The sequence below is a fragment of the Vulpes vulpes genome, chromosome 1, assembly GCF_048418805.1.
Source record: "Vulpes vulpes isolate BD-2025 chromosome 1, VulVul3, whole genome shotgun sequence".
Classification (NCBI taxonomy): Eukaryota; Metazoa; Chordata; class Mammalia; order Carnivora; family Canidae; genus Vulpes; species Vulpes vulpes.
In genome coordinates this window covers 37,951,493-37,974,752 of record NC_132780.1, presented here as the reverse complement: position 1 = coordinate 37,974,752, position 23,260 = coordinate 37,951,493, and the positions used below count along the sequence as shown (strand labels likewise).

The window sequence follows — 23,260 nt, the reverse complement described above, 5'->3', positions numbered from 1 at the left end:
GCCAAAGGCAGGCGCCAATCCGCTGCGCCACCCAGGGATCCCTCGGAGTTCAATCTTATATCCAAGTTCTTAGAACGGAAGAATTTGAGGAATATCGCTGTGGCCCTCAGATCCTGCCTGCATAGTCTATTGCTTCAGCAGAGTTTCTTCTCTCTGATATCTGGTAATCTAAGGTATTTTGCAGAGCAGATATGGCTACTTTCTGGTATTATCTTAAAGGTTAAAAAAGTGACACTGTAGGTATCAGCCCATCTCCTTATTTTATAAAAATAAGAATTTCTCTTATAAAAACAATGTCTCAGGACACTGTAAGGTGTTCCCTCTCCCCTTTATTTCCCCGGGGGTACTATTATTATTATTTTTTTTTACAAGCCATACTCTTAAAAAATATTTGTCTCCTTCAGTACATTTTCTTTTTGTAATTCAAAATTGCCTCAGAGGTTTCTTTGAATTGTCACTCGCAAATCATTTAACTAGTAAAAGTTTTAAATAAGAACAATACTACTATTTGTTCTACATCAGGATATGCTCTTTTTGGAAGAGTTCTAGTGTGATAAACTAACTTTCACATAGTACCAACTAAAAAGACAGCTGGGAAATACAACAAACAATGAACTAATAAATTTCATTTATGATGAGGAAATTAACCAAATTTGGACTTCTGCTCATCTTTAGGGACCTATTGCAAATATCCCTTCCCCTGGGATAGCTGTTCTGATTATGTCCCCACTGCATTCCGTTCTGCTCTTGCTTTGACCATACTTTGACTCACCATTTGTTTACCAAATTGGACATTCTTTTTATTAATTTTTAAAGATTTTATTTATTTATTTGAGAGAGAGCATGTAAGTGAGAAAGAGCATGTGTGTGTGTGTGTGTGAGAGAGAGAGAGAGAGAGAGAGAGAGAGAGAGTGCACGCATACCTGGAGGGTGGAGAGAGAGGGAGAAGCAGGCTCCCTGCTGAGCAGGGAACCAGAGGCAGGGCTCCATCCCAAGATCCCAGGACCCTGGGATCATGACCTGAGCCGAAGGCAGCCACTCAAAACGACTGAGCCACCCAGGTGCCCACAAACTTGGGCATTCTTGAAGTTCAGCTCTGTGCACTGCTTTGAGTAGATGCTCAATAAATCCTGAATAAATCACATATACTTCTATTTGTGTGTGTGTGTGCGTATCTGCAAAAGATGAAAACTTAGAGCCTCTCCTTTTTAAAATTAAAACTGAAAACTGAAACACTTGGAAAGATAATCTTAGTCTTACACTAGAAAGTGCACCTTACTTTGCATTCCGAGAAATGAGCTGATCCATGAGTTTGACAAGGTTTTTAGAAGGGGGAGGACAAAACTTAGCTGGTTCCAAATAAGGAAAGAAATTTATATTTGAAAGTGATATTTAAAAAACAGAAGATTAAAATAAAATATTTTATAATTTTTTTTGTGGCCAGTAATACTTATTTGTACCATGCCAAGTGAGGACTATAAATGCCAAGGCCTTTTAAAAAAGCTTTTGCTGTTTTCTTTTTAAGGATGATTTTGTGTCCAAATTCAGAGAATACCTTTTGCACTTCTGATTAAATATTAAAATATTGTATATCTGCTGTTATCACATGATCACAATATAATTCTAATGAAATTCAGGTGATGGATGTAACAGTCTTTAAAGAAGAGTGCTTTACTGAATAGTCATAAGAAAAAATTTTAAAAATATTATTTAAACCGACTTCTTATAATATTCACCAGAAAAAATGCTTTCCTTTTTTTTCTTAAAGATTTTATTTATTTATTCATGAGAGACAAAGAGAGAGAGAGGCGGAGACACAGGCAGAGGGAGAAGCAGGATGCATGCAGGGAGCCTAATGTGGGACTGGATCCCGGGACTCCGGGATCACACCCTCCGCCGAAGTCAGGCTCTAGACCGCTGAGCCACCCAGGGATTCCCAAAAAAATGCTTTCCTATGTGATAAAATCCATGTAATAGTTTTCTTTAAGCAACCCAAATCTTTCATATACACCACGGTACCAGGATAGTGGGCTCACATGAGTACAAAGTGATGACTAGTAACAAAAAACATAATTCGGTAAACAATCAGATTAATTTTCCCTTCTTTGCTGATGCCTATAATTCCTCTGAATTAGAGAAATATAACCCAGGACCACATGGTATGGTAACTAATCACACAAAAATGACATCAACAAATACAGTTTGTAGCAAAGCAATTTACAAACTCAGCATACCCAGCCAGTTAATAAAACATTCATGCAGAGGTGAACATGCTTAAGTCAAAGCAAATTACTTTTGCTCTTTTATAAGAGCATGTTTCTGGATAAGTTTTTAGCCTCATGTTTTGGAAAAGGTGACATGTTCATTTGGCCTTAAGAACCTGCCTAAGCCAAGAACATCCCAATTTAATCTTAAAATAAAATTTATCATATTATTATAATAATTACTACAAAGTTATATTCTATTTCCAATATTTAAGAAATAAGCACTAACCAAGAAAAATGCATGTTAGATTAAGTATAAAAAGGTATATTTCTACATGTTATTTTTAAATGTTTTCAACGCTTTACGACGCAACATATAAAGCAATGTAGGTGAAATGTATTGAATAACATTTTTAACTCCTCAGATAAGCATGACTAGAACTGTACTTATTAAGGGGAAAACAATCTAGGACTTGAAATACTGATGGCCAAAGAGATGTATTTTGAAAGTGAACAGAGCGAGCCAAAATTCTAAGTGGCTTGCATTGCATAATAATTTTGTGACACTCTGATCACACTATTTCTTTTCATAAGAACCCACCCCTTCAATGCCATTAGTTAACCACATGGTTATTATATTTAGCTTGATTCACTATAAATGCCGTTATAACACCTGTGGTTTCCCTCATTAAGAACTGAATGGATGGGGTCAGGGGTTGAAAGGGCAGCATATGTGCTATGAAAGAACTAGTTAACATAGCCTATTATATTGGTGCACTGGTAAATCTCATTTCTATTCATCAGATGATTAGTTCAATCAATATTTATTCCTCTATGCTCCCTTTGTCTTGTGCTACAAAGGAGGCATCCTTCAATTCATGGCATAAGCCTTGTTATCTATGAATTTGTAGCTTAATTTGAGAGGGAATATTTTATTTATTTGGCAGTCCTGAATTCTTTGATTCCTTTTCTCTCTAATTATCATTAGGTAGTATAATGGAGTTTTGTGTAGATTATTTATAAATAGATGCTATTAACAGTTTCTTTTTATGCGACTCAAGTACCACATGTATTCATTTCTTCCTTTTGAATGCTCTGGAAAGTTGTGTCTGTTTCTCTAAATATGTTTGAATTTGGAAGTCTGGATTGTGAAAGCAAAGATAAGAATGATTTTCTCTCTCAAATATTCATTCTTCTTGTCTGAGTGGGTGGTTATAGGCACATACATATACATATTGTGTATCAGTGTGTATCAACAGACGCCTCCAAAGACTGCTATTATCTGCTAGGGATTCTGTTAAGTCAGAGATTCTATTCAAAGTAAGATAAATATTTGCAAGAAGCTGTAATTGGAAGATGATTACAAAATTACAGGAATAATACTTTATGTGTACAGTGCTCATTTTATCAAAGGTCATTATTCATTATATTATAAAAGATTTATTTCATTTGTCTACTTAATTTCTATCCTTTAGATAAGAATGGATGGAATAGTAAAACTACATTGAGACAAAATATTAATTATCAAGCACAATGTCCACTCCTTATATTTACTTTTCTGTATATTTTAACATCACAATAAAATGTTTCATTACATTAAATTTACGGCAGTATAATTTAAAACTTCTATGTTGTGTTGTTGCCTTTATAGAATAGATACAAAAATGACAGTTTTAAAAAATTCTTTTCTGAGTAATAGAACAAGAAAAAAATATGTATGTACTAAGTCACCTCAATCACTAACAACTTTTGCACGAATAATACACATGCTCATCATCTTTGATATGTTACAATCTGGACAGAATTTGGTGGTTTTAACTTTGGAATTAATTCTATTTCCTCATATAATTACCTGTAAGGCTTAAATTTCACCGAAGTACAGTAACAATAATGTTATTGTTCACAATTTAGAACCTCACTTTATTTACAAATTTACAAAACACCAGCAGACCTACCTATGTAGAATTTTTTAACTTGATAATTTACTAGAATAATTTTAAACTCTATATTAATTGAATCCTATACTAAGTCCTTCAAGTTAAAGGTATATTATTCATTGCAGTGGAAAAAAATCTAGTTAATGTGCTGTGATTCACATTTCTATTTTTTTTAGGACTGTTGTTAGTAAAAAGTATAAAAACTACAATGGTCCCATTACTTTTATAAAAGGTGGATACAAGTTTATAAAACGTGTTATAATAGCTGAAAAGAAAGTTTCACTTGCCTTTTTTTATCTAGAAAAACTTGAATCATGTTAAAATCCTGGTGCCAATTCTATCTATATATGCTAACTTCAGGGAAAAAGTAGGTATTAAGACACAGTTCCAACATAATTTTCATGAAGACCAACCCTAAAAGTTAATATTTTCTTGGTATTGTAAAAGTCCTTGGTGCTGTAAAATTAGGTTTCCTGATTCTGTAACATTTAAATTTGAAATACAGTGTATTTACATTACATTCACACCAGATAACTGCTTTTAAGGCTGCTAATAGTTTCGTATTTAACAAATTGTTACCAAAATAAGTAAATGTTAACATTTGTATTTTACTAAGAGTATAAAATACTCGTTATTTACATTTAAGCAAAGCTTCACATAAACCACTTTAATAATGATTCTAGAAACCATCTTCCAAGGGTTTTCTAAACAGTATAGCAAAAGCTATACTGCTGTTGATGTAAAATCCAGGACTTCTAAGTTTTAAATGAATTCTAACAAAGGAGTTTTAATCTTGTAGTCCTCATGTTTATAAGGATTCAGAATTTCTGCTGTTCAGAATTTCTCCCTTTATGTTTCCATTCTGGTTTCCCAGTTCCTGATTATCTGAACATCTAGAAAAGTAAAAAGCCTTGGTGCTACTAATACATATTCCAAAAGCTGAGAATGTCAAACACTTCTGTGTCATAGTAGCTGTACATTCACTCAGGATGATGGGGATGGGGGGAGGAGAGAGTCCCAGGATGTAACCACCTAAGAAAATATTTTATTTTTCTGGCTTAATATTTTTTTCCAAAAATACTTGACATAGAGATTTAGAATTTTTCTTTAATCTGTTTAAACATTCACTTTTCTTGGAATCCCGTAAGACAGCTTACTGGATTACTTAATGAACAATTATTAATGGACTATTGACAGAGATGTCCTTCCAGCAATTTTTTTTATTATTATTTGTGGATGGTGGGATCTTGGATAGAAATATTTAATTGGAATTTGTGGGAGAAATTAAGATAGGAATTCTGGTTAGCAATATTTAATTGGAATTTGTGAAAGAAATTAAGATAGCGAATTTGTTTAGGAAATCTGAAGGCCTGGCCGGCAGGACATTCAGAGCTCCAGACTTCCAAAGGGCTACCATACCCTTGAGAGGAAGCTGCTGCTTTTCTAAAGTTAGCAGTTAATAAAAATTAACTACCTGAAAATAATAGATGAAAACTGGGCTTTACAAAAGCCAAGCCCTATCCTTGTTTACAGCAAGCATAAAACCAGATTTCTAATCCGTAGGAGCCACAATCACCTATTGATTGCGACGACATCTGTGCCCCTGTTTTGGGAAGCAGGGTTTTCTGTGGAGGCAGGGCTGAAAAATCCGACCATTTCTGTGCGCCTGTGTAATAAACAGCTGACAGACAGGCCTCTTAGGAAGGAGTCTTGAAGCCCGTACTTGGGCTCACTCATTTCTCACCTATGGATCGACCCAATTAAAAGTCTTCCCTTCCATCTTCAGAAGTTATTCTTTTTCAATAATGTAATCTGTGAAGTAGCATCACTAGAACTCAAGTGGTACCCTCTAGCAGACAAAGAGTGAAATGCTTTGTGTGCCACCAAATACAACCTCCTTCACCCCAGGCCAGCCCTGAGTAAGCCACTGCGCTCAGGACGCTCAGGACGAAATCAGTTCAGCAGTGGGCAGGACAATGACCTCAAAGATCAGAGCTTCTTAACCCCTTTCTTACCCTAGAGCTTCCCTCAGGATAAAGTCTCTCATAATGTTGCCATAGACCAACCAGGGGCAGAAGGAGATGGAGGGTGGGTTTGCTGGATTGGTCCCGAAGCCACCACTGAATCCTGAACCAAGTTTAGGTCACACAAAGAGGCCTGACTTGGGAGAGCTGCCAAATGTAAACCTTGAAGCCGAGGCCAAAATCCCTGTCACTGGATCACCTTGGGATGGGGAGAGTGTGTGTGTGTGTGTGTGTGTGTGTGTGTGTGTGTGTGTGTGTGTTGGGGGGAGTACAGGGGAAATAGGGGAAATGGAGTGGATACACTGTAAAGCAGAGTTCAAAACCGTCCCCTCCCCCTGATGTAAGGCTGATTAGTAGCCCAGGCACAAGAGAAAGCTGATTCGTTTCCGGCTCTCACTTCTCAAGTTCACACTCAAGTTCAACCCCTGACTCCCACAAGACGTCTGAGTAGCCCAGACCTCTTGTCAACTTATCCTTAAGGAACAGCCCCTGATGCTGCGGGAGGGCATAGCCTGTAGGAAGTGCACAGGGGTCAGGAAAGGAGAGCCTGGGAGGTGGAGAAAAAGACTCTGCCACCTTGTAAGCTTCCTTTTCTTCCAGGGCGAGCACCCCCCCCCCCCCCCCGCCCTTCCCCCTCGCCGGAGAGCCGCTTTAAGTTAGGACTTGTAAACTCTTCTGGGCAGCTTGGCTAGGGTGACAGCCTTCTGGAAAGCGAGTGTGGGCTGTCGACTGGTTTCTGAAGGTGAGCACTAGGCGAGCGCCTGGCTTTCAAGCCTTCAGGCTGCTGGAGTCCCGAGGCGAGCGCGTGGCGAGCCCGGACTGTCTGGCATAGTGCTGCTTCAGGAGCAGCGCGATCCAGCTACGACCCACTCCTGCCCGCACCGCCGCTTTCTTTAATTTACGGGGAGAGCGAGCGGCTTTTGCGCCGCAGGTCCTAGTGCCGGGTGGGAGCCGGCACGACGCGTGGTTTCCGACCATCAGAACGTAGTCCTGCCTTGGGAGGCATGTTGGAAGGGGAGAAGTAAGGGGAGGGCGACCTGGCGGCCCCAGACCCCAGCAGGGGAAGCCGAAAGGAGGGGGATGGTGGTGAGACGGGGCAGAAACAGAAACACAAAGACTGGGGGCATCTTTCCCTTACAGGTTCTATACTCGCCAACTGCCCGAGTACAATTTTCTGAACGAATCTGGACGGTGCAGCATGTGATCAAACCCCCAAGTGGGCCACTCAACCGGAACCGGCTCGCAAGCCCCGGAGCTCCCACTCCGAGTTCGCGGGGTCCACCAGCCCACCTGGATGGCTATCTCCCTCCCACTCACTTCCCTGGACAACCTCTCTGTTCTTCCCCCTCCTTCCCTCTCCTGCCACGTCCCAGCGCCCAGCCAGTCCCTGCCCCGGCGTCCAAGCTCCAAGCTCCGGGGTTCACTTTGTGCGGAGCACGGAGAGCAGGCCCGCTGCGCCCCGCCCCCCCAGGGCCCTCCTAGAGAGGTAGGTGTTGGCGGGGGAGGGGGGAGGGGGGCGGGGGGCGAGTGGGAGAGGTGCACCGCCGGCTGGAAGACCGAGTGGTTGCAGTCCGACCTTCCCTAGCTCTACCTGCCTAGTCCACCTGTCGCCGGGTCAGGGATGTAGGGAGGCCCGGGGCTGGCCCTCTCCAACTTTCTGTCGCCAGGCCCCGGAGGGCGTGCCAAGGGTAGAGGAGAACCCCACAAAGAGCCGTAGAGTGGCCTGGAAGGAAAAACGGGGCGAGGCAGGTGCCCAGAGACTTGCACACGTCCCCATGGCACGCTGGCTCTCGGCCCGCTCTTCAAGAGAAAAGTTGTGGCCAAGCAGAAAGTGGGGGAGAGCGGGTCCGCGCACAGCGCGCGGGAGACCTGAGGGTCCCGGCACCGCCGGGGAGGAGACCGACGCGGTGGCTGCCTCCGGCCGGCCGGGCCGTCCACTGGGGCAGCGCCGAGGGGCCCCGGGAAGTCTCTCTCGCCTGCCCCCGGCGCGCCGCCCCGCGGCTGCCAGCTCGCCCCAGGGCCCCGCCGCCGCCGCCGCCGCCGCCGTCGCCGCCGTCGCCGCTGGGGGTCTCGGCTCCAGGGCTCACCCAGCGGCCCCTTGACAAAAAGAGCATTCTCGGCCGCGGGGGGCGCCGGCTTCTCGGTCCTCTGGAACTTTCTCTGCGCAACTTTTTCGGGGCGGCGCTCGCCCGTGGACCGAGCACGCGGACCTGGCCAGGGCGGAGCGCGGGCGCAAGGGACGGGCGCGGGGGCCGATCCAGCGTCCGCGTGGGGTCCCGCGCCCCCCTGCCCACGCTCCCGCGAAGCAGGGCCGGGCCAGCGGGCGGGCACGCCGGGGGGGGGGGCCCAGCCAGCCCGAGTCCGTGCGCCCGCGCGCCCGCGCCCCGCCGCCTGCCCGTGCGCCCCGCGCGCCCCAGCCCCGCGGGCCACCGCCGCGCGCCGGGGGCTTCCAGCCGCCTCGAGGGGCCGCAGCCCGCGCCGGCTCTCGCTCCACCCGGCGTCCGCGGCCGCAGCCGGGAGTGACAAGCAAAAACGGTTCGGCGAACTCCTGGCCCGGGAGGAAGCAACTAGCGTCGCTCCTCTCTCCAAAAAGCGCCCTCCTGCGTCCCTCCAGAACTCCCGAGAGGCGTCCACACCTTCCCGCAACTTTGTGCGCCCAAGGCCACCGGCAGCCCACCTGCGGGCGCGAACTCCAGCCCCGCGCCCCGCGCTCCCCTCCCCCACCTCCGCAGGCGGCCGGAGCTGGCCGGGCCGGGGACCCTGCCGCCGCCCGCGGGCTCGCTTACCTCGCATGGTGTGGCCGCTCTCCCGCTCCGCGCAGTCATGAAGCTGCTCCCAGCCCGAACCCCGGAGAGCCCAAAAATCCTGCTCAGCACGAGTGAAGAAGGTGGTCGGCCAAGAGCTGCTCCGCCGAGAAAACCATCCCTTTAGGCGGACGCCGTGGCCGGAGGGTGACGTTCGCCGCCGCCGCCGCCGCCGCCGCTATGTTAACAGTTTTGATGATGGTGGTGATGACTGTTTTGATGGTTGTTTGGTTGTTTGTTTTCAGGAAGGGTGAAGGAAAAAAAAAAAAAAAAAAAAAAAAAAAGGTGCTGTCTGGCTGGTGCCCGGGTTTTGTTTTGCTTTTGTTTTTCTTTTTTCTTTCTCTCTAATGTGCTTGCTTTTTAAAAATGCCACCGCCTCCGGCTTAGAAGATTTCTTTTGTGATCACTTGGACTGAGGAGGAGGAGGAAGGGCAGAAGCAGCAGCAGGAGGAGGAGTTGGTGGTGGTTTTGTTAGTTACAAAGAAGAAGGAGAAGGAGCAAGGGGTGGGGGGGGGGGGGAGAAAGGAAACAGAAAAGGAAGAAAGGCGGTGTGGATGGCAGAGCATGTGCGTTTTCACATGACATCTGTGCCTGTTAGCGGATCCAGTGAATTTTCACTGTTCAGTTACAGGGAGGAAGGGAGCGAGAGAGAAAGAGAGGAGAGAGATGGAGAGAGAGAGAGCCGAGAAGGGGCTTATACGCGAGGGCGGGTTTGGCCGGGACTCCCAGGCCCCGCCCGCTGTCAGCGCCGCCGCCTATCAGCGCCCGGCAGCGCTCGCAGGGGCCGGGACCACGGGGGAGGGGCCGCGGTTCCCGGAGGCGGGCGGGGGTGCGGGAAGACGGCCCGAGCCGAAACTGGCCGCGGGAGACGGTCCGAACTGGGCAGAGGGGCGGGCCCGGCCCGAGAGGGGCGCCGACCCGCAGGTGACCTTCACCGACCCAGGAGGAGGGGGAAGGCGCTGACCAGTCCTTTCGGAGGCGACAGCCGTGCGGCTCCCCGGGTCCCCCGTGGCGTCCGTCTCCCGCAGCCACTGCCCGCCCCGACAGCGAGTTCTGAGCGCCTGGCCGCGCGCTGCAGAGTCCTCTTTCGGTGAACTCCGAATTTCTGGCGCGGCTTTCGTGGCAGCGCAACGCCAATCAATTTCCATCACGTTGAGCGTGACCAAACTGCAGTCCCATGCAAGTGCCATCCGCTTCCTTGCAAACCATCTTTCAGATGCTCCCCGCCCCGAATCCTAAAAACAGGAAGCACGACACACTTGAGATTTCTTCAGGGTGTTTTTTTTTTTTTTTTTAATTATTTTTTTTAAAATGTTTTAATACTTTCTTTCGTCAAGGGAATTTTTACTAGCATTTGCAAAAATCTCCTGGCATTTGCGCTACCTCTATGCAAGGGTAAGAGCCCCAACTGTGGCTACCTCAGTGATGCCAGGGAAATGGCTGAGGCCAGAGGGATGACTGTGTAAGTGCTGTTTATTTGACAAACGTGTAGGGCTCTAGGAGGGAGCACTCTTAAGCCCCTGGCTTTGAGAAGACACTTATCTATTTATTGGAGACTGACAATTAAACGTGAGTATTTTGTATTCCTTAGGTGAAAACTGTCATCTATGACCATTTATTTGTAGTTTGGTAAAAATCCGGTGCACATGTCAAAACTGTTCCTTTGCAAGTTTTCCTCTCTCAGTGGACACAGTAAACACATAGTGATCACATCTACTCCCCGCCCCCGTCCCACCATAGTAGGTTAATTGGTCCCCTGCAAAGCAGAGAGGGGAGAAATTTGCTTCTTTTTACTCAGTCTTAAGCCATTGAGGCTTCTACTCATTAGCGTACCTGTTGGCAGAGCAGGCCTCATCATCATTCACCTGCCCAAATAATTTGATTTTTTGCTCTATTCATATTATGTCATGTGACAAAAAAAATGCAATGCAGAATTGGCGATTATTTAGTTAATTACTGCACTCTACACGGCCAAGTAGTTTGTCCCTCCCTGTTTAAATAAGAAAATGGATTACTTGCTGAATCCTCCCTAGTGCTAAATTGACTTAGCCCTGCTATATGCCCTTCCATTTGCAAGCCAATGTGTAATTTAGGAAAATTTTAGTATTAAGAGTGAAAGTTGATTGAGTCTTTAATTAAATGAAATGAACAGAAGGAAGTCACTGTTCAGAATAGTTATTCTCTTATAAATACCTTTCCCCTAGATTTGTAATTGACACAGTAGTTAATCTTTTAAGATAATATTTAAGGCTCCCTGGTTTTATCATTTTTAATCAAGTAAAATATATTCATTATAACCACATTAAAGCTGCACTAAGTTATGCCTAATTTAGTTGCTTCATTAAAAATTACTGAATATAAAATAGTCAAGAAACAAATTGTGACTACAACATTTTAATTTTATGTGCTTCAGGCGGAGACACAGGAGTGTTGAAAGTTCCAAAGCCTTTGTAAACACTATAATTATTACTGTTGTGATTATTTTAGATTTCTATTTCTGATTAAGGAGAAATTTTGAAATTCAAGAATTTTAACCCTTTTCTTCTAGTCTTAAGTTCCTGAACATTTACTGAATTCTTAAATTTCTTTTACTGCTGGCTGCAATATCTGTAATTCTTAAAAAAGATAGTCAACATATATACGACAAGTGCCTTTCTCCCTTCCTTAGCAGTTTTATATGCCCTTTGCTTTGTAGGTTCGACGATGCATAATTTTGCTTAGAGCTGTATCAAATAGTTTTTAATCCCTTCTGAAAACTTCTGAAAAAAATTATTAATTAGAAGTAAAGACATAAATTATATCATTTTTCAAAACTGTATTATATCATATATCGTGGTACAAAAGTATTTCTTTTTTAGAGTGGAATAAATGTTGATCATTGGTTATGCTGTGGTGATCTGGGACATTTTGGATCTTCCTAAAAATTAAAAAAAAAACTGAGTTCTTGAGCTTTCCTAATAAGTTGCAAATTATGTCAACTGAATGGAACCCACTTGTTGTAAAATAAATCTTCAGGACTTAAAGAAATTAGCATTTTCCAAAAAGTCATAAAATACTTATGTATAATCGGATTTTTTATAACCTGTCTGCCGGCAGCTATCCATATTTTGATTAGCGCAATAAGAATATATTGATATAATGTCCTTGCTCACATGAAGTACAGTGTGAATTAATTAAGTAAATTGGCATTTACTTAAATGATTATGAAAGTATTTGATTTCCTATAATCTTGAAGCTCTGCTTTTGTCTCTGGGTCTGAAGGATGTTCTAAGTTGATATCTAAATTTTGGTAATTTTAAATAAAAGTCAGTAGATTACATAGCACTGTACTTAATCTCAAGAACTGATATAATTTCACTTATGTTCCTGCTAACCTGCTTTCTGGACATATCCCCACTCCTCGAGTTTAGCTACAAGGCCACAGTGTAATAATGACAAGAAGTATCCTGCCAGAGGCAAGGGTTTATTATGAGCCAACTAGGTACGTTGGACATGGCATTTGGGATTATTTCAACCCAAAAATGTTTGAACCAAAATAGGAAGTAATGGTTCACCATATGCTGAGCTGGGCAGTCTGTAGAGACTGTATTAAAGAACTATGAATCTTGGAGGAACATTGGCAATATTGATAATAATATTACATTTGGAGTGACTAAAGGATTGGGTGTATAGGGGTGCTGTTTGGCTGTGAAAGTTAAGAAAGATATATAAGGCTACCTTAAATATTGGGAAAATGAGGAAAAAATAAGAACCTTAAATATTTAAACCTATTAAAAATGGAAATGGTGAAGTACTGAGCTCACTGTTGTTGGAGGCATCCAAGAAAGATTGAATGAAAAGCTTTGGTAAAGATGCTCTAACATACAGATTTCTCTAGTGGTCTGAAAATTGTTTAGATTAGCTCCAATATCTCCTGCAAGTGTAAGGGTATTCACACAGAGGCAATTACGACAGCCCCAGCAGCTGCAACAGAGCTTTGCTTCCTAAGTCAGAGTGGAAGCTCTATGAGAGCAGGGGCCAGGATTTCCTTAGAGTTTGGAACAGCTCTTGGTACTTTATAGGCACTTGACAATTACTGGTTGAATGGATGCTTTCCACTGTTTTGTCCACTGGATATGAACCAGAAATACATCAAAGACCTGAATAAGATCTCTTCTTAGTTTCTTTCTTTCTTTGAAATTTATTTATTTATTTATTTATTTATTTATTTATTTATTTATTTGAGACACACACACACACACACAGAGAGAGAGAGAGAGAGAGAGAGAATGAGAGTCAGAGACACAGGCAGAAGGAGAAGCCAGGCTCCATGCAGGGAGCCCGATGTGGGACTGGATCCTGGTCTCCAGGATCACGTCCTGGGCTGAAGGCAGGTGCTAAACTGCTGAGCGTCCCCTCTTAGTTTCTAATGAATGGGAGGTGGAGCCAAGGGGAAGGAAACAGGGAAAGAGAAGAGTTTTTTTGGGTTTTGTTTTCTATTTTTAAACTCTCCTAATTTGGGGAAGAAAAAAAAATGGTGTTTAGATTTGGTTACATAATTATAAAAGAAAGCAAAATCTAATAATTTTCATATTTATTACTATTCTCAGTTTTCTCCTCAGTTGGATAGTCTTCATAAACTTTTAGTACTTTTAAGTTCTGCTTCATTTTTAAGTGATGGATGCAAATTCAACAAATTTTCAGAATGAAAAAAAGAGAAAATTTGCTAAAAATGTATAGCTGGTGCTTTATGTAAGAAATTCGGAAGACTGTGTGTGGGCCAAAACAAAATGAATCCCAAGATGTGGAATAAGAGGTAAGGTAAGCTTTGGGAAAATGACAAAATAAACAGATTAAGGGGGGGGGGGGGAAAGCTAACATTTATTGGATGAACTATGCTATCTATCAGCCTATCTGATTTCTATTTCCTTAAAAAGCCTACATGGTGTGTACTATTTCTCACTCTCCTAACCCCTGCCTTCTTTTAAGATAAAGAAACACAGGCTCAGAAAGGTCAATTACTTGCCTAAGATCACAAATCCAAAAATGTTGGGACCGTGAATCAAACCCAGATGTAGCCTCTAAAAATCTAAGTTCCATAAGTACAGGAACCTTCCTGATTTTTTTTTTTCAGTGCTGAATCCCCAGAATCTAGCATCTTACTTGACAAACAGTAGATGCTCAAAATACACTTGCAGATGAATAATGGATATTTGAACTCTTGTCCTCTGCAGAGTATGGCATGTCCACACACTCTATGACTGAAAGTAGTTATTTGCTAACTGCCATTAAATTTAAAAAAATGGTGAATTTTGACTTTGAAGATAAAAGGATACTGTGAAAAGTTTATTTAATAATTATCTAATGACTGATTCAGGTCCATCATGGAGTATACGAAATACCTTTGTAATAAATATTTCAGGTCATAGATAATGTGGGCCTGAATTAAAATGACATCAGTAAAAATGAAAGAAAAAAAGAGGGAAGGTTGGGTATATTTTGACAGGCAAAAGCTACAAAGTCTAATTCATGATGATATGGTGGTGCTGGTGGTCAGTGTGCTGGTTAAAAGTCAAACTAAATCTTCATGAGTAGGAAGCTGGTAGAATGAAAATATCATTAGTAGAACTAAGGAAGGAAGAGTAGGTTCTTGAATAAGTAGAGGAAAATGCTGAGATTAATTTTCAGTTTTGGTGTGTATTGGTGACAATGTCCAACAGATGGTTGGGTATGTACAACTGGAGATTTGGAAATTGTGAAGAGGTGAAAATAAAAGGTTTTTAAGACACTCAGAAACATTACGGAGAAGCAAAATAATATGAGAAGAAACCAAATGTCTCTTTTTAATGGGTAGGATGAAGGATAAGTCAGTGTGTAAGAGGATGAACGAGTGATGCTGGACTATGTTGATATTGTATTAGAGAAGTCAAAGTAGGGAAGAGTTTCAAGAAAAAAGGAATGATCAACAATGTCAGATAGGCAGAGAACTCAAAAGCCATCAAGTATGTTGATGAGAAAGTTATTAGTGATTCTCAGGAAACTTTCAGGCCTGAAGAGGGAAGAGCTATTAAGACATGGATGGGGCAGCCTGGGTGGCTCAGAGGTTTAGCGCCGCCTTCAGCCCAGGGCTGAAGATCCTGGAGACCCGGGATCAAGTCTCACATCAGGCTCCACACATGGAGCCTGCTTCTCCCTCTTCCTGTGTCTCTGCCCCCCTCTCTCTTTGTGTGTCTCTTATGAATAAATAAATAAAATCTTAAAAAAAAAGACATGGATGGATGCAAGGAAGTGTTTGGATTATCCTTTCAAGTTGTTTGGTGCATGGGAGAGGGGGTGGACCTTTAGTTTTAAAAGATGGTAGATGAAGTTTTCTTTCTCTCTTTCTACACACACACACACACACACACACACACACACACACACCAGATTTCTTTTCTTCTATATAAATTTGGGACTGAACAAAATGGGTAATTTTAAATATAAAAACAGAGTCTGAAGAAATGAGATCAGAGGTCATGGGTTAGCTTTGGTAAGGGAACCTTTTATTCTGAGGCTAAAATCAAGGAACAGAATAGATAAATACAGAGCAACTCTGCAGAGTTACCAAGGTTTGAAGGCACATGTAGAGGGAAAATATAGATGTCTGGAGCTCAGTTAGCAATAAATTTACCCGTAGAATTCCATGCAAGTCACATTATTTCTGTATCCTGTTTTTCTCATTATATAGTGAGTATATTCTTTTTTTTTAAGTTGTTATTTAAATTTCAGGTTTTTTTTTTTTTTTTTTTTTTTTAAAGATGAGAGACAGAGAGGCAGAGACACAGACAGAGGAAGAAGCAGGCTCCTTGCAGGAAGCCCGATGTGGGACTCAATCCTGGGACTCCAGGATTATACCCTGAGCCAAAGGCAGATGCTCAACCACTGAGCCACCCAGGCATCCTGAAATTTTAGTTGTTAACATAGAGTGTAATATAAGTTTCAGGCATACAATATAATGATTCAACACTTCCATACATCACCCAGTGTTCATCATGAGTGCAGTGAGCATCTTAAGGATAATGACTCTGTCATTTTCAGTTTCATATCCAGCACCTGGTGTTCTAAACTGCTTGTTTAATGATTTGTTCAATCTGAGAGTTAGATCATTAGTGAAACTTTTGTCTCAGTTTAGTACTTGTCTTGTTATCATATTTTGGTAACTCCCTTCCAATTTTTTATCATGATCCTTAAAGACTTAAATATAACAAATCCCCATATATAAGCTAGATTGGGTGGATCTCTTTTTGTTGCAATCATACAAGCTCTATCAAAATAGGCTGATTCAAAAAAACATCAAAGGAACTAAGTATTGGGCTGCCAGTGTGTCTCAGATACTAAATAGCAAGAGATGAGTTATGCTGTATTTTATGGATCTGTATTGAGACATTTTAAGAGTTCTTTAGAATAAATGCCTGTGAATAGCTAATGGGATTACTTTTAAAAATAAGGTTAGTCCAGAATGAATTTAAATGTATAAAAATGCTTAGCCAAAAAAACCAGAAAGTACACTAACATTTTAATAGAGAATAACTAAAGGAACTAGAGGCATAGTGAAGATTATAATGTTTCATGCTATGTATCTTGTACTGTTTGATTGTTTGATTTATTTACAAGAAGTGGATATTCCTAGTGTGTATGTGCATATATGATAAAAAAGTTTTTTTTTTTTTCAAGAAGACCAAAGTAGAAAAAAAGGAGATTAGTACAGGAGACTTCACTTACCAAAACTTACTCTACAGTCATTCCAATAAAATTAAGATATATTGTCACAAAAGTAGATAAGTATTAGAGCATACAGGAATTGAGCTAAGACTATGAGAACTTTATATAAAAATCAAAATGGAATTTAGGTTCAGATTAGAAAATATGATACGTTTTCATATTATGGGTAATGCTAGATTTCTATTTCATATTGCATACAAAGGTACATTTCAGATGGATTAGCGATTTAAATAAAATATATAAGTACAAACCTAAAATAATAAAATTACATTTCTGTGTATATTTGTATAAAGTTTTGGGTAGGGGGAAACTTTTCCAAATTAATAAGCCCAGCTCCTATAAATTCAGGAGCATCCAAGAATTTAGATGTATTTTCCTGTATAAAAATTAAAAAAATGAATATTTAAATGGCAAGAGGCCCCAAAATAAAGTGAAAATACACAATAGACTGGAGAGAATATTGCCACACGAATAATAAAGCTTCTATAAAAATGCATACAAACCTGCAAATTGTAAGAATTAGACAAAAAAAAAACCCCTCAAAACTGGGGTTGGTAGAGAAAAAAGGGGAACTGCTTAATGGAGATTTTTTTTTTCCTGATGGTTTTTGCTACAGGTGAGCAGTTTCTCCTTTGTGTTTGTATCTCTGTCAATGCTCCTGAAAAGCCCCTTTCTAAATCACCTGACAAAACTTTACGATCATTTCTTGTGTTTATTAAAATATGAATTAGAATGCAAATGGAAGATTTTATATAATTTCATCTTAGCTGTTGATCCACTGCAAAGTTTATCCTAAATTGACTACTTTTCTCTATATTCCCGCCTCTCAATTCAAGCTAATGTCCTTCACCTCCCCAGCTGGATACCATGTTCTCAGACTTTTTCTCTCTACCTTTACTTTTGCTTCTTAACCTATATATTTTCCAATTGGCAGCTAGAGAGAACTTTAAAAAAAAATTAAGTCAAACAATAAATAACCTCTTGCTAAAACATCTTAGTGTCTTTCCATTACATTTAGCAATAACCCATACTGCTTACCATGGCTTAGAAGGAGGGCAGAAACATTCTGGTTTGAACTGACACCCAGAATAATTACTAGAAGTGCCCCCTTTCATTCTCAAAAGTGTTCCAGTCTGAGCAATACATGATATAGTTGCCCTAATTATAAATCTCTGCTGCCTTAAAGGTTGTGTTTTCACAGAAAATAGTCCCTCATCATACCACCTAAAAGAGCACTCATTTACAATTCTTTTTCAGAGCATGTCTTTGTGGTCTTTATAGCACAGATCATAATTTATGATTATTTTTTTTGCCTTTTCTTGTTATTATCTAATGGAGGAAATTAAATTAATTTATAATTAATATTATTATTTGCCCCATGAGGCAAGGACCACATCTCTGTTGTTTTGTATTATATCATCAAGGCCTGGTATGATGCCTGATACCTAGGCTGCTTCATAGGAGTTTGTTCAGTAATCAAACATTTGGACTAATTGTTAAAATTTAAGCGATGTAAGTACTAATTTTTGTTTTCCTTTTGAAAATTTGATCCAGGGCAGCCCCGGTAGCTTAGCGGTTTAGCGCTGCCTTTGGCTCGGGGCCTGATCCTGGAGACCTGGGATCCAGTCCCATGTTAGGCTCCCTGCATGGAGCCTGCTTCTCCCTCTGCCTGTCTCTCTCGCCCTGTCACTCTCTCTCTCTCTCTGTGTGTCTCTAGTAAATAAAAAAATTTTTTTTGACAATTTGATCCATACATTTGCTTAGATGTCTTCATGTGTCATTATGGGCATGTTTTTTAAAAAAATGTGGGATATTCAGTTTTTCTTTTTAAGATAATTGGTATGTATCAGGATGATTAAGTATATCAGTTCTGGAGTAAAATGAAACAAAACAACAACAAAAAACAAAAGTTGTTTTTCTGTTCTAGATCTGTTACTTTCTTTTCTTTTTAAAGATTTTATTTATTTATTCATGAGAGACACAGAGAGAGAAGCAGAGACTTAGGCAGAGGGAGAAGCAGGCTCCCTGCAGGGAGCCCGATGTGGGACTCGATCCCAGGACCCTGGGATCACACCCTAAGCCAGAGGCAGATGGTCAACTGCTGAGCCACCCAGGCATCCCCAGATCTGTTATTTTCAATGTAAGCTGGTAGTTAACCTAAAATGCAATTAAAAGAATATGTAAAATGGGACTTACAAACTCAAAAGGATAAAATGATATATACTAACATAATGCTTAGCACATCATAACCATACAAAAATCATCAACTATTTATAATTTTATTACTTGCTTGTGGAAAATCTGTTTAATGAATTAGCAACAGCAAATTTTTCAATTCAGGTCAATTAGACATTGTTGCCCATCTTACTTCCCAGCTACTTCTATGCGAATACACAGAATATAAACTAATTTATAATTTACCACATTATTAGTTGTTTTCAATTTGATTTTTCCCAATTGCTCTATGACTCTGCTTTTCTTTTCTTTTCTTTTTTTTTTTTTTTTTTACTTTTTTCTATCTTTGAATTAATCAGTTTTGGATTACTCCATTTATTTTTCTTCTATTGGCATGCTGGTTACACATCCTTTATTATTCTTTTGGTATTCCCCTAGAGATTCAACATGTTTCTTTTCGATTATGAGAACAAATATAAATTAGTACTCTTATTACATTCCAGTCAATGCTAAGACTTTAGAACACTGAATGTGTGAAGCTTCCCCAACCCTCTGAGTGACATTAGTGTTATTATTATCATGTATTTAGGTTCTACCTATATTTTAAATGCTGTAAAATATTGTTAATATTGTTATTACTATTCTGTATCATCAGCATTCGTTCAGATTTGCCCCAAATTTAGTCATATAATTTTTTTTCCTGCATTTTTGTGTTTCTCTTTGGGATCATTTTCCTTCTGCTTGAAGAACTACTTTTAGCATTCCTTTTCATGTTGGCTGCTGCTGCTGAAAATGCTTGGTCTTTGGTTATCTAGTAATGTCTATGTTGCTTCATTTTTGAAAGATGGTTTCACTGGTTGCCATATTTTTTTTCTTTTTTCTTTCTTTTTTCTTTTTTTCAAACCCTCCTGATGTCATTCCATTGTCTTCTGTCTGACATCTTTTCTGTTCAGGAGTCAGTTCTCAAATGTTGTGGCTGTTCCTTTGAAAATAATGTATCTTCCCTTTTGGTCCTTTTGGGATTTTTCTCTTTGTCTTCAGTTGTCTTACTGTGATGTGCATAGATGTGGTTTTCTTTTCAATTGCCCAGTCTGGAGTTTGAAACACCCTTTGAATCTATGGCTTGGTTTCTTTCATCAGTTGGAAAGTTCTTGACATTTACTGTTAAATATTGTCCTTTCCACATTCCCTCTGTCTTCTCCTTCTGGAGGGAGATGGCATTACATGTATGTTCTAGGTATGGCATATATGTCTGTATGTGTGTGTATGTTTTGACTTTATCCCATCTGTTCTTTTCACTCTTACTACATAGTTTCCATCCTTTTTGCTCTCCAGGCTTCCATCAGGGTAATTCATTTTTACCTAACTTCTAGCTCACTAATGCTTTCCTCAGCTGTATCTTCCAGTTTATTGTTAAACCTATTTGCTCTTCATTTCAATTATTATATTTTTTAGTCCTAGAATTTGGTTCTTCTTTTTAATATAGGTTTCTGTTATCTGGTAAAATGCTCCATCTTGTCATCTTTTTTTTTAAAAGTTTAATTTCCATATAGTTAACACAGAGTGTTATATTAATATCAGGTGTACAATATGATGATTCAAGAGTTCTATACATTACTCAATGCTCATCATAATAAGCGTGTTCTTAATTCCTTTCACCTATTTCATTTATTTTGTTGAACATGTGACTACATTACTATTTTTAAATCCATGCTGACAATTTCAATATCATAGTTGTTTCTTAATTTTTGTTTATTCACCAGAATTTTTTGTTGAAATTCTGGACACAGTCTATTATTACAGAGCCTAGTGGTCTAACTGGCAGTTGAAATGCTACTTTTTACCCTAGCATTTATCTTTCTCTGTATCACTGTAAACTGAAATGGACAAAGAAAACAGAGGTGAAGACAATTCTGAAGATCTGAATTTGAAAAAAAAATGTTGAAAGACAAGCATGTAGACTAAATGATCCAGGGATTTTCCATTAAGATTAAAGAACTTCCTGTATGTTTCCGGTTCTCAAATATCAAAATTGTTATTGGCTATTGCTGCATGTTCATGATATCACTAAAACCACTACCCTCGTCTCAACTCATTCACCAAAGTCAGATCATTTCTCAATACATACTGTTTTCATCACTTCTATTGGGAAAATGGGAAATAGATGGGAATCTGCATTTTGCTTAAGATGTTCTGAGATTTCATCCTTGGTACTTACTACCACATTTCTTTCCTTAAAATAAAGAATATACAGCCAACCTCAGCTACTTCAGGGACCAAGATTATAATCACCATGCAACATCCCTTAGAATGAATTCACATACATGCCATGGGATTGCCCAGTTTGAATGCTTGGCAGACCTAGGGCTGACGGCATTTTGATAAATGATGCACATACATAATTTGAAAATCTGAAATGCATTGGCAGAGATCAGGAGATGTTTGTGTTAATGAAAGCATGCTTTTCTGGATCAAAGCAGACAAGGGAGGCCCAATTCTCTCAGATGAGGAAGGCTGCAAAATCTGTTTAGTGAATGAAAAGAGAGGTTGTTGGGAGATGAGCTCTTTAAGTAAGGGAAAAATACGTTATCAATCCAAGCCAAGTTCAAATAGTCCATCCTCTCTGGAGGACACTGGCAGGAAAAGGATGAACTCAGCATGCTTTTTAAAAACTCTAAGCAAGTATATCAGACCTCTCTAGTGGGACACTTACAATCACAGTCAGCTGGTATGAAAATCTGGAGAAAGAATGTTATGTTTTATTTGAATGTAAATTCTGTTCAACTCCACAGCCAGGACTTAGAAGAGGGAGAGAGAAAAGTATGACCATGAACTTGGGGGTGGGAATAAATAAGAGAGAAGGATGAGAATTCAGGGATTTCAAAAGCCTTGAGAGGAATAGGAAAGGAATATGATGTCTTTCATAGAGTGATAACTAATGTGTATTGCATATTTAGTGGGACATGTTTCAGATCAGTCATTCTGTGATGAATGAGGAAACACTGGGCTAGGGCATAAAATGGAAAGGAGCAAAGGAAGAAGGGATAAAGAAAAAAGGGAAGAGGGTGAGAGAGCAGTGGAAGCTTTCTTTGTTTGGATCCACTTACTGGTTTCTGATAAGGGTAGTTGATTACTGTGGAGAGTTGATTGGTTTCCTGAGTAGTGCCTGAAGGCTTATTTATTTGTTTGTTTTTTAAGATTTTATTTATTCATGAGAAACACAGTGAGAGAGGCAGAGACACAGGCAGAGAAGAATGCGGGACTCAATCCCAGGATCCTGGGGATCACACCCTGAGCTGAAGGCAGATGCTCAACCACTGAGCCACCCAGACGTCCCTTTTTTTTTTTTTTAAACAATTTTTATTTATTTATGATAGTCACACACAGAGAGAGAGAGAGGCAGAGACACAGGCAGAGGGAGAAGTAGGCTCCATGCACCGGGAACCCGACGGGGGACTCGATCCTGGGTCTCCAGGATCGCGCCCTGGGCCAAAGGCAGGCGCTAAACCGCTGCGCCACCCAGGGATCCCCCAGACGTCCCTTTGTATTTTTGGCAATTCAGTCCTAAGCTACCAGTGCCTGTCTTCAATCACTATGATCTACATGGGGAAGAAAGAGTGATAGGCTTTTATGCTTACGTTTATCTACAACACATCAATCTGTAACTAATAACACAGGACTTTTAAAATTCACAATCTCCAGATAAAGTTTTAGAAAAAGGACTTTGTTTTTCTTTACTGCAAAGGAAACACATAGCTATTTATTAACTAAGCTGTTTTATGGTTTTCTAAAAATTTTGGGTAAAGTTAGTATTGTTCATTTGGAAATATACTTGAGCTTAAAAAAATTAGTGCTATGAGACAGCTATTAACTTAAAAAAGGGCAAACAAATTCCTTCCACGTGCCAGTGAATTGACAAGAGGTATAATACATTCATGTGAATCATTTTTCCCCCCATTGGATAGGTTTGTTACAGTCAAAGTACAGGAGAAATGGGAACAAAGAATGTTTCTAAAGAAATTATTTTTGCTGGTCTCAAGTCTCAAAGAGTTATGTAATCAAAGCAGAAAAGTATGGCTTTGAAAATAATTTGTCATGTCATACTTTAACACACGTGCAAGTGTGTCCCCAGAGAAGGCTTGTACAGCTCATGTGTTTAAACTCAAGTTAAGTTGATAAACAGTTGTAGAGTCTTGCTCAGATCTTGTATTCGCTATCTTTGATTCTGAAGATATTGGCTGAATGTAAATGAAATATGTAAAAGGAGGGGTTTAAGGCAACCAGCAGGCATGTTTTTCTGCCCCACTCCAAGGGGTGGGTGGCATTCATTTCCTGCCCTCACAAATTTGAGAAGGAGTAAAAGTATCCAGCAGAGG

General features: G+C 40.4%; 1 protein-coding gene across 2 annotated transcripts in view; it reads right to left on the bottom strand.

Annotated features, from left to right (window-relative positions):
* Positions 1–9,637, bottom strand: part of RORB (RAR related orphan receptor B) — a 213,368-nt gene extending 203,731 nt beyond the window's left edge. For both annotated transcript variants that reach the window (XM_026001547.2, XM_026001545.2), the window contains exon 1: positions 8,952–9,637. In XM_026001547.2, the coding sequence (XP_025857332.1) occupies positions 8,952–8,958 (7 nt within the window). In that variant the 5' untranslated portion in view covers positions 8,959–9,637. The remainder of the gene's footprint in view (positions 1–8,951) is intronic.
* Between the last annotated feature and the right edge of the window lie 13,623 nt (positions 9,638–23,260).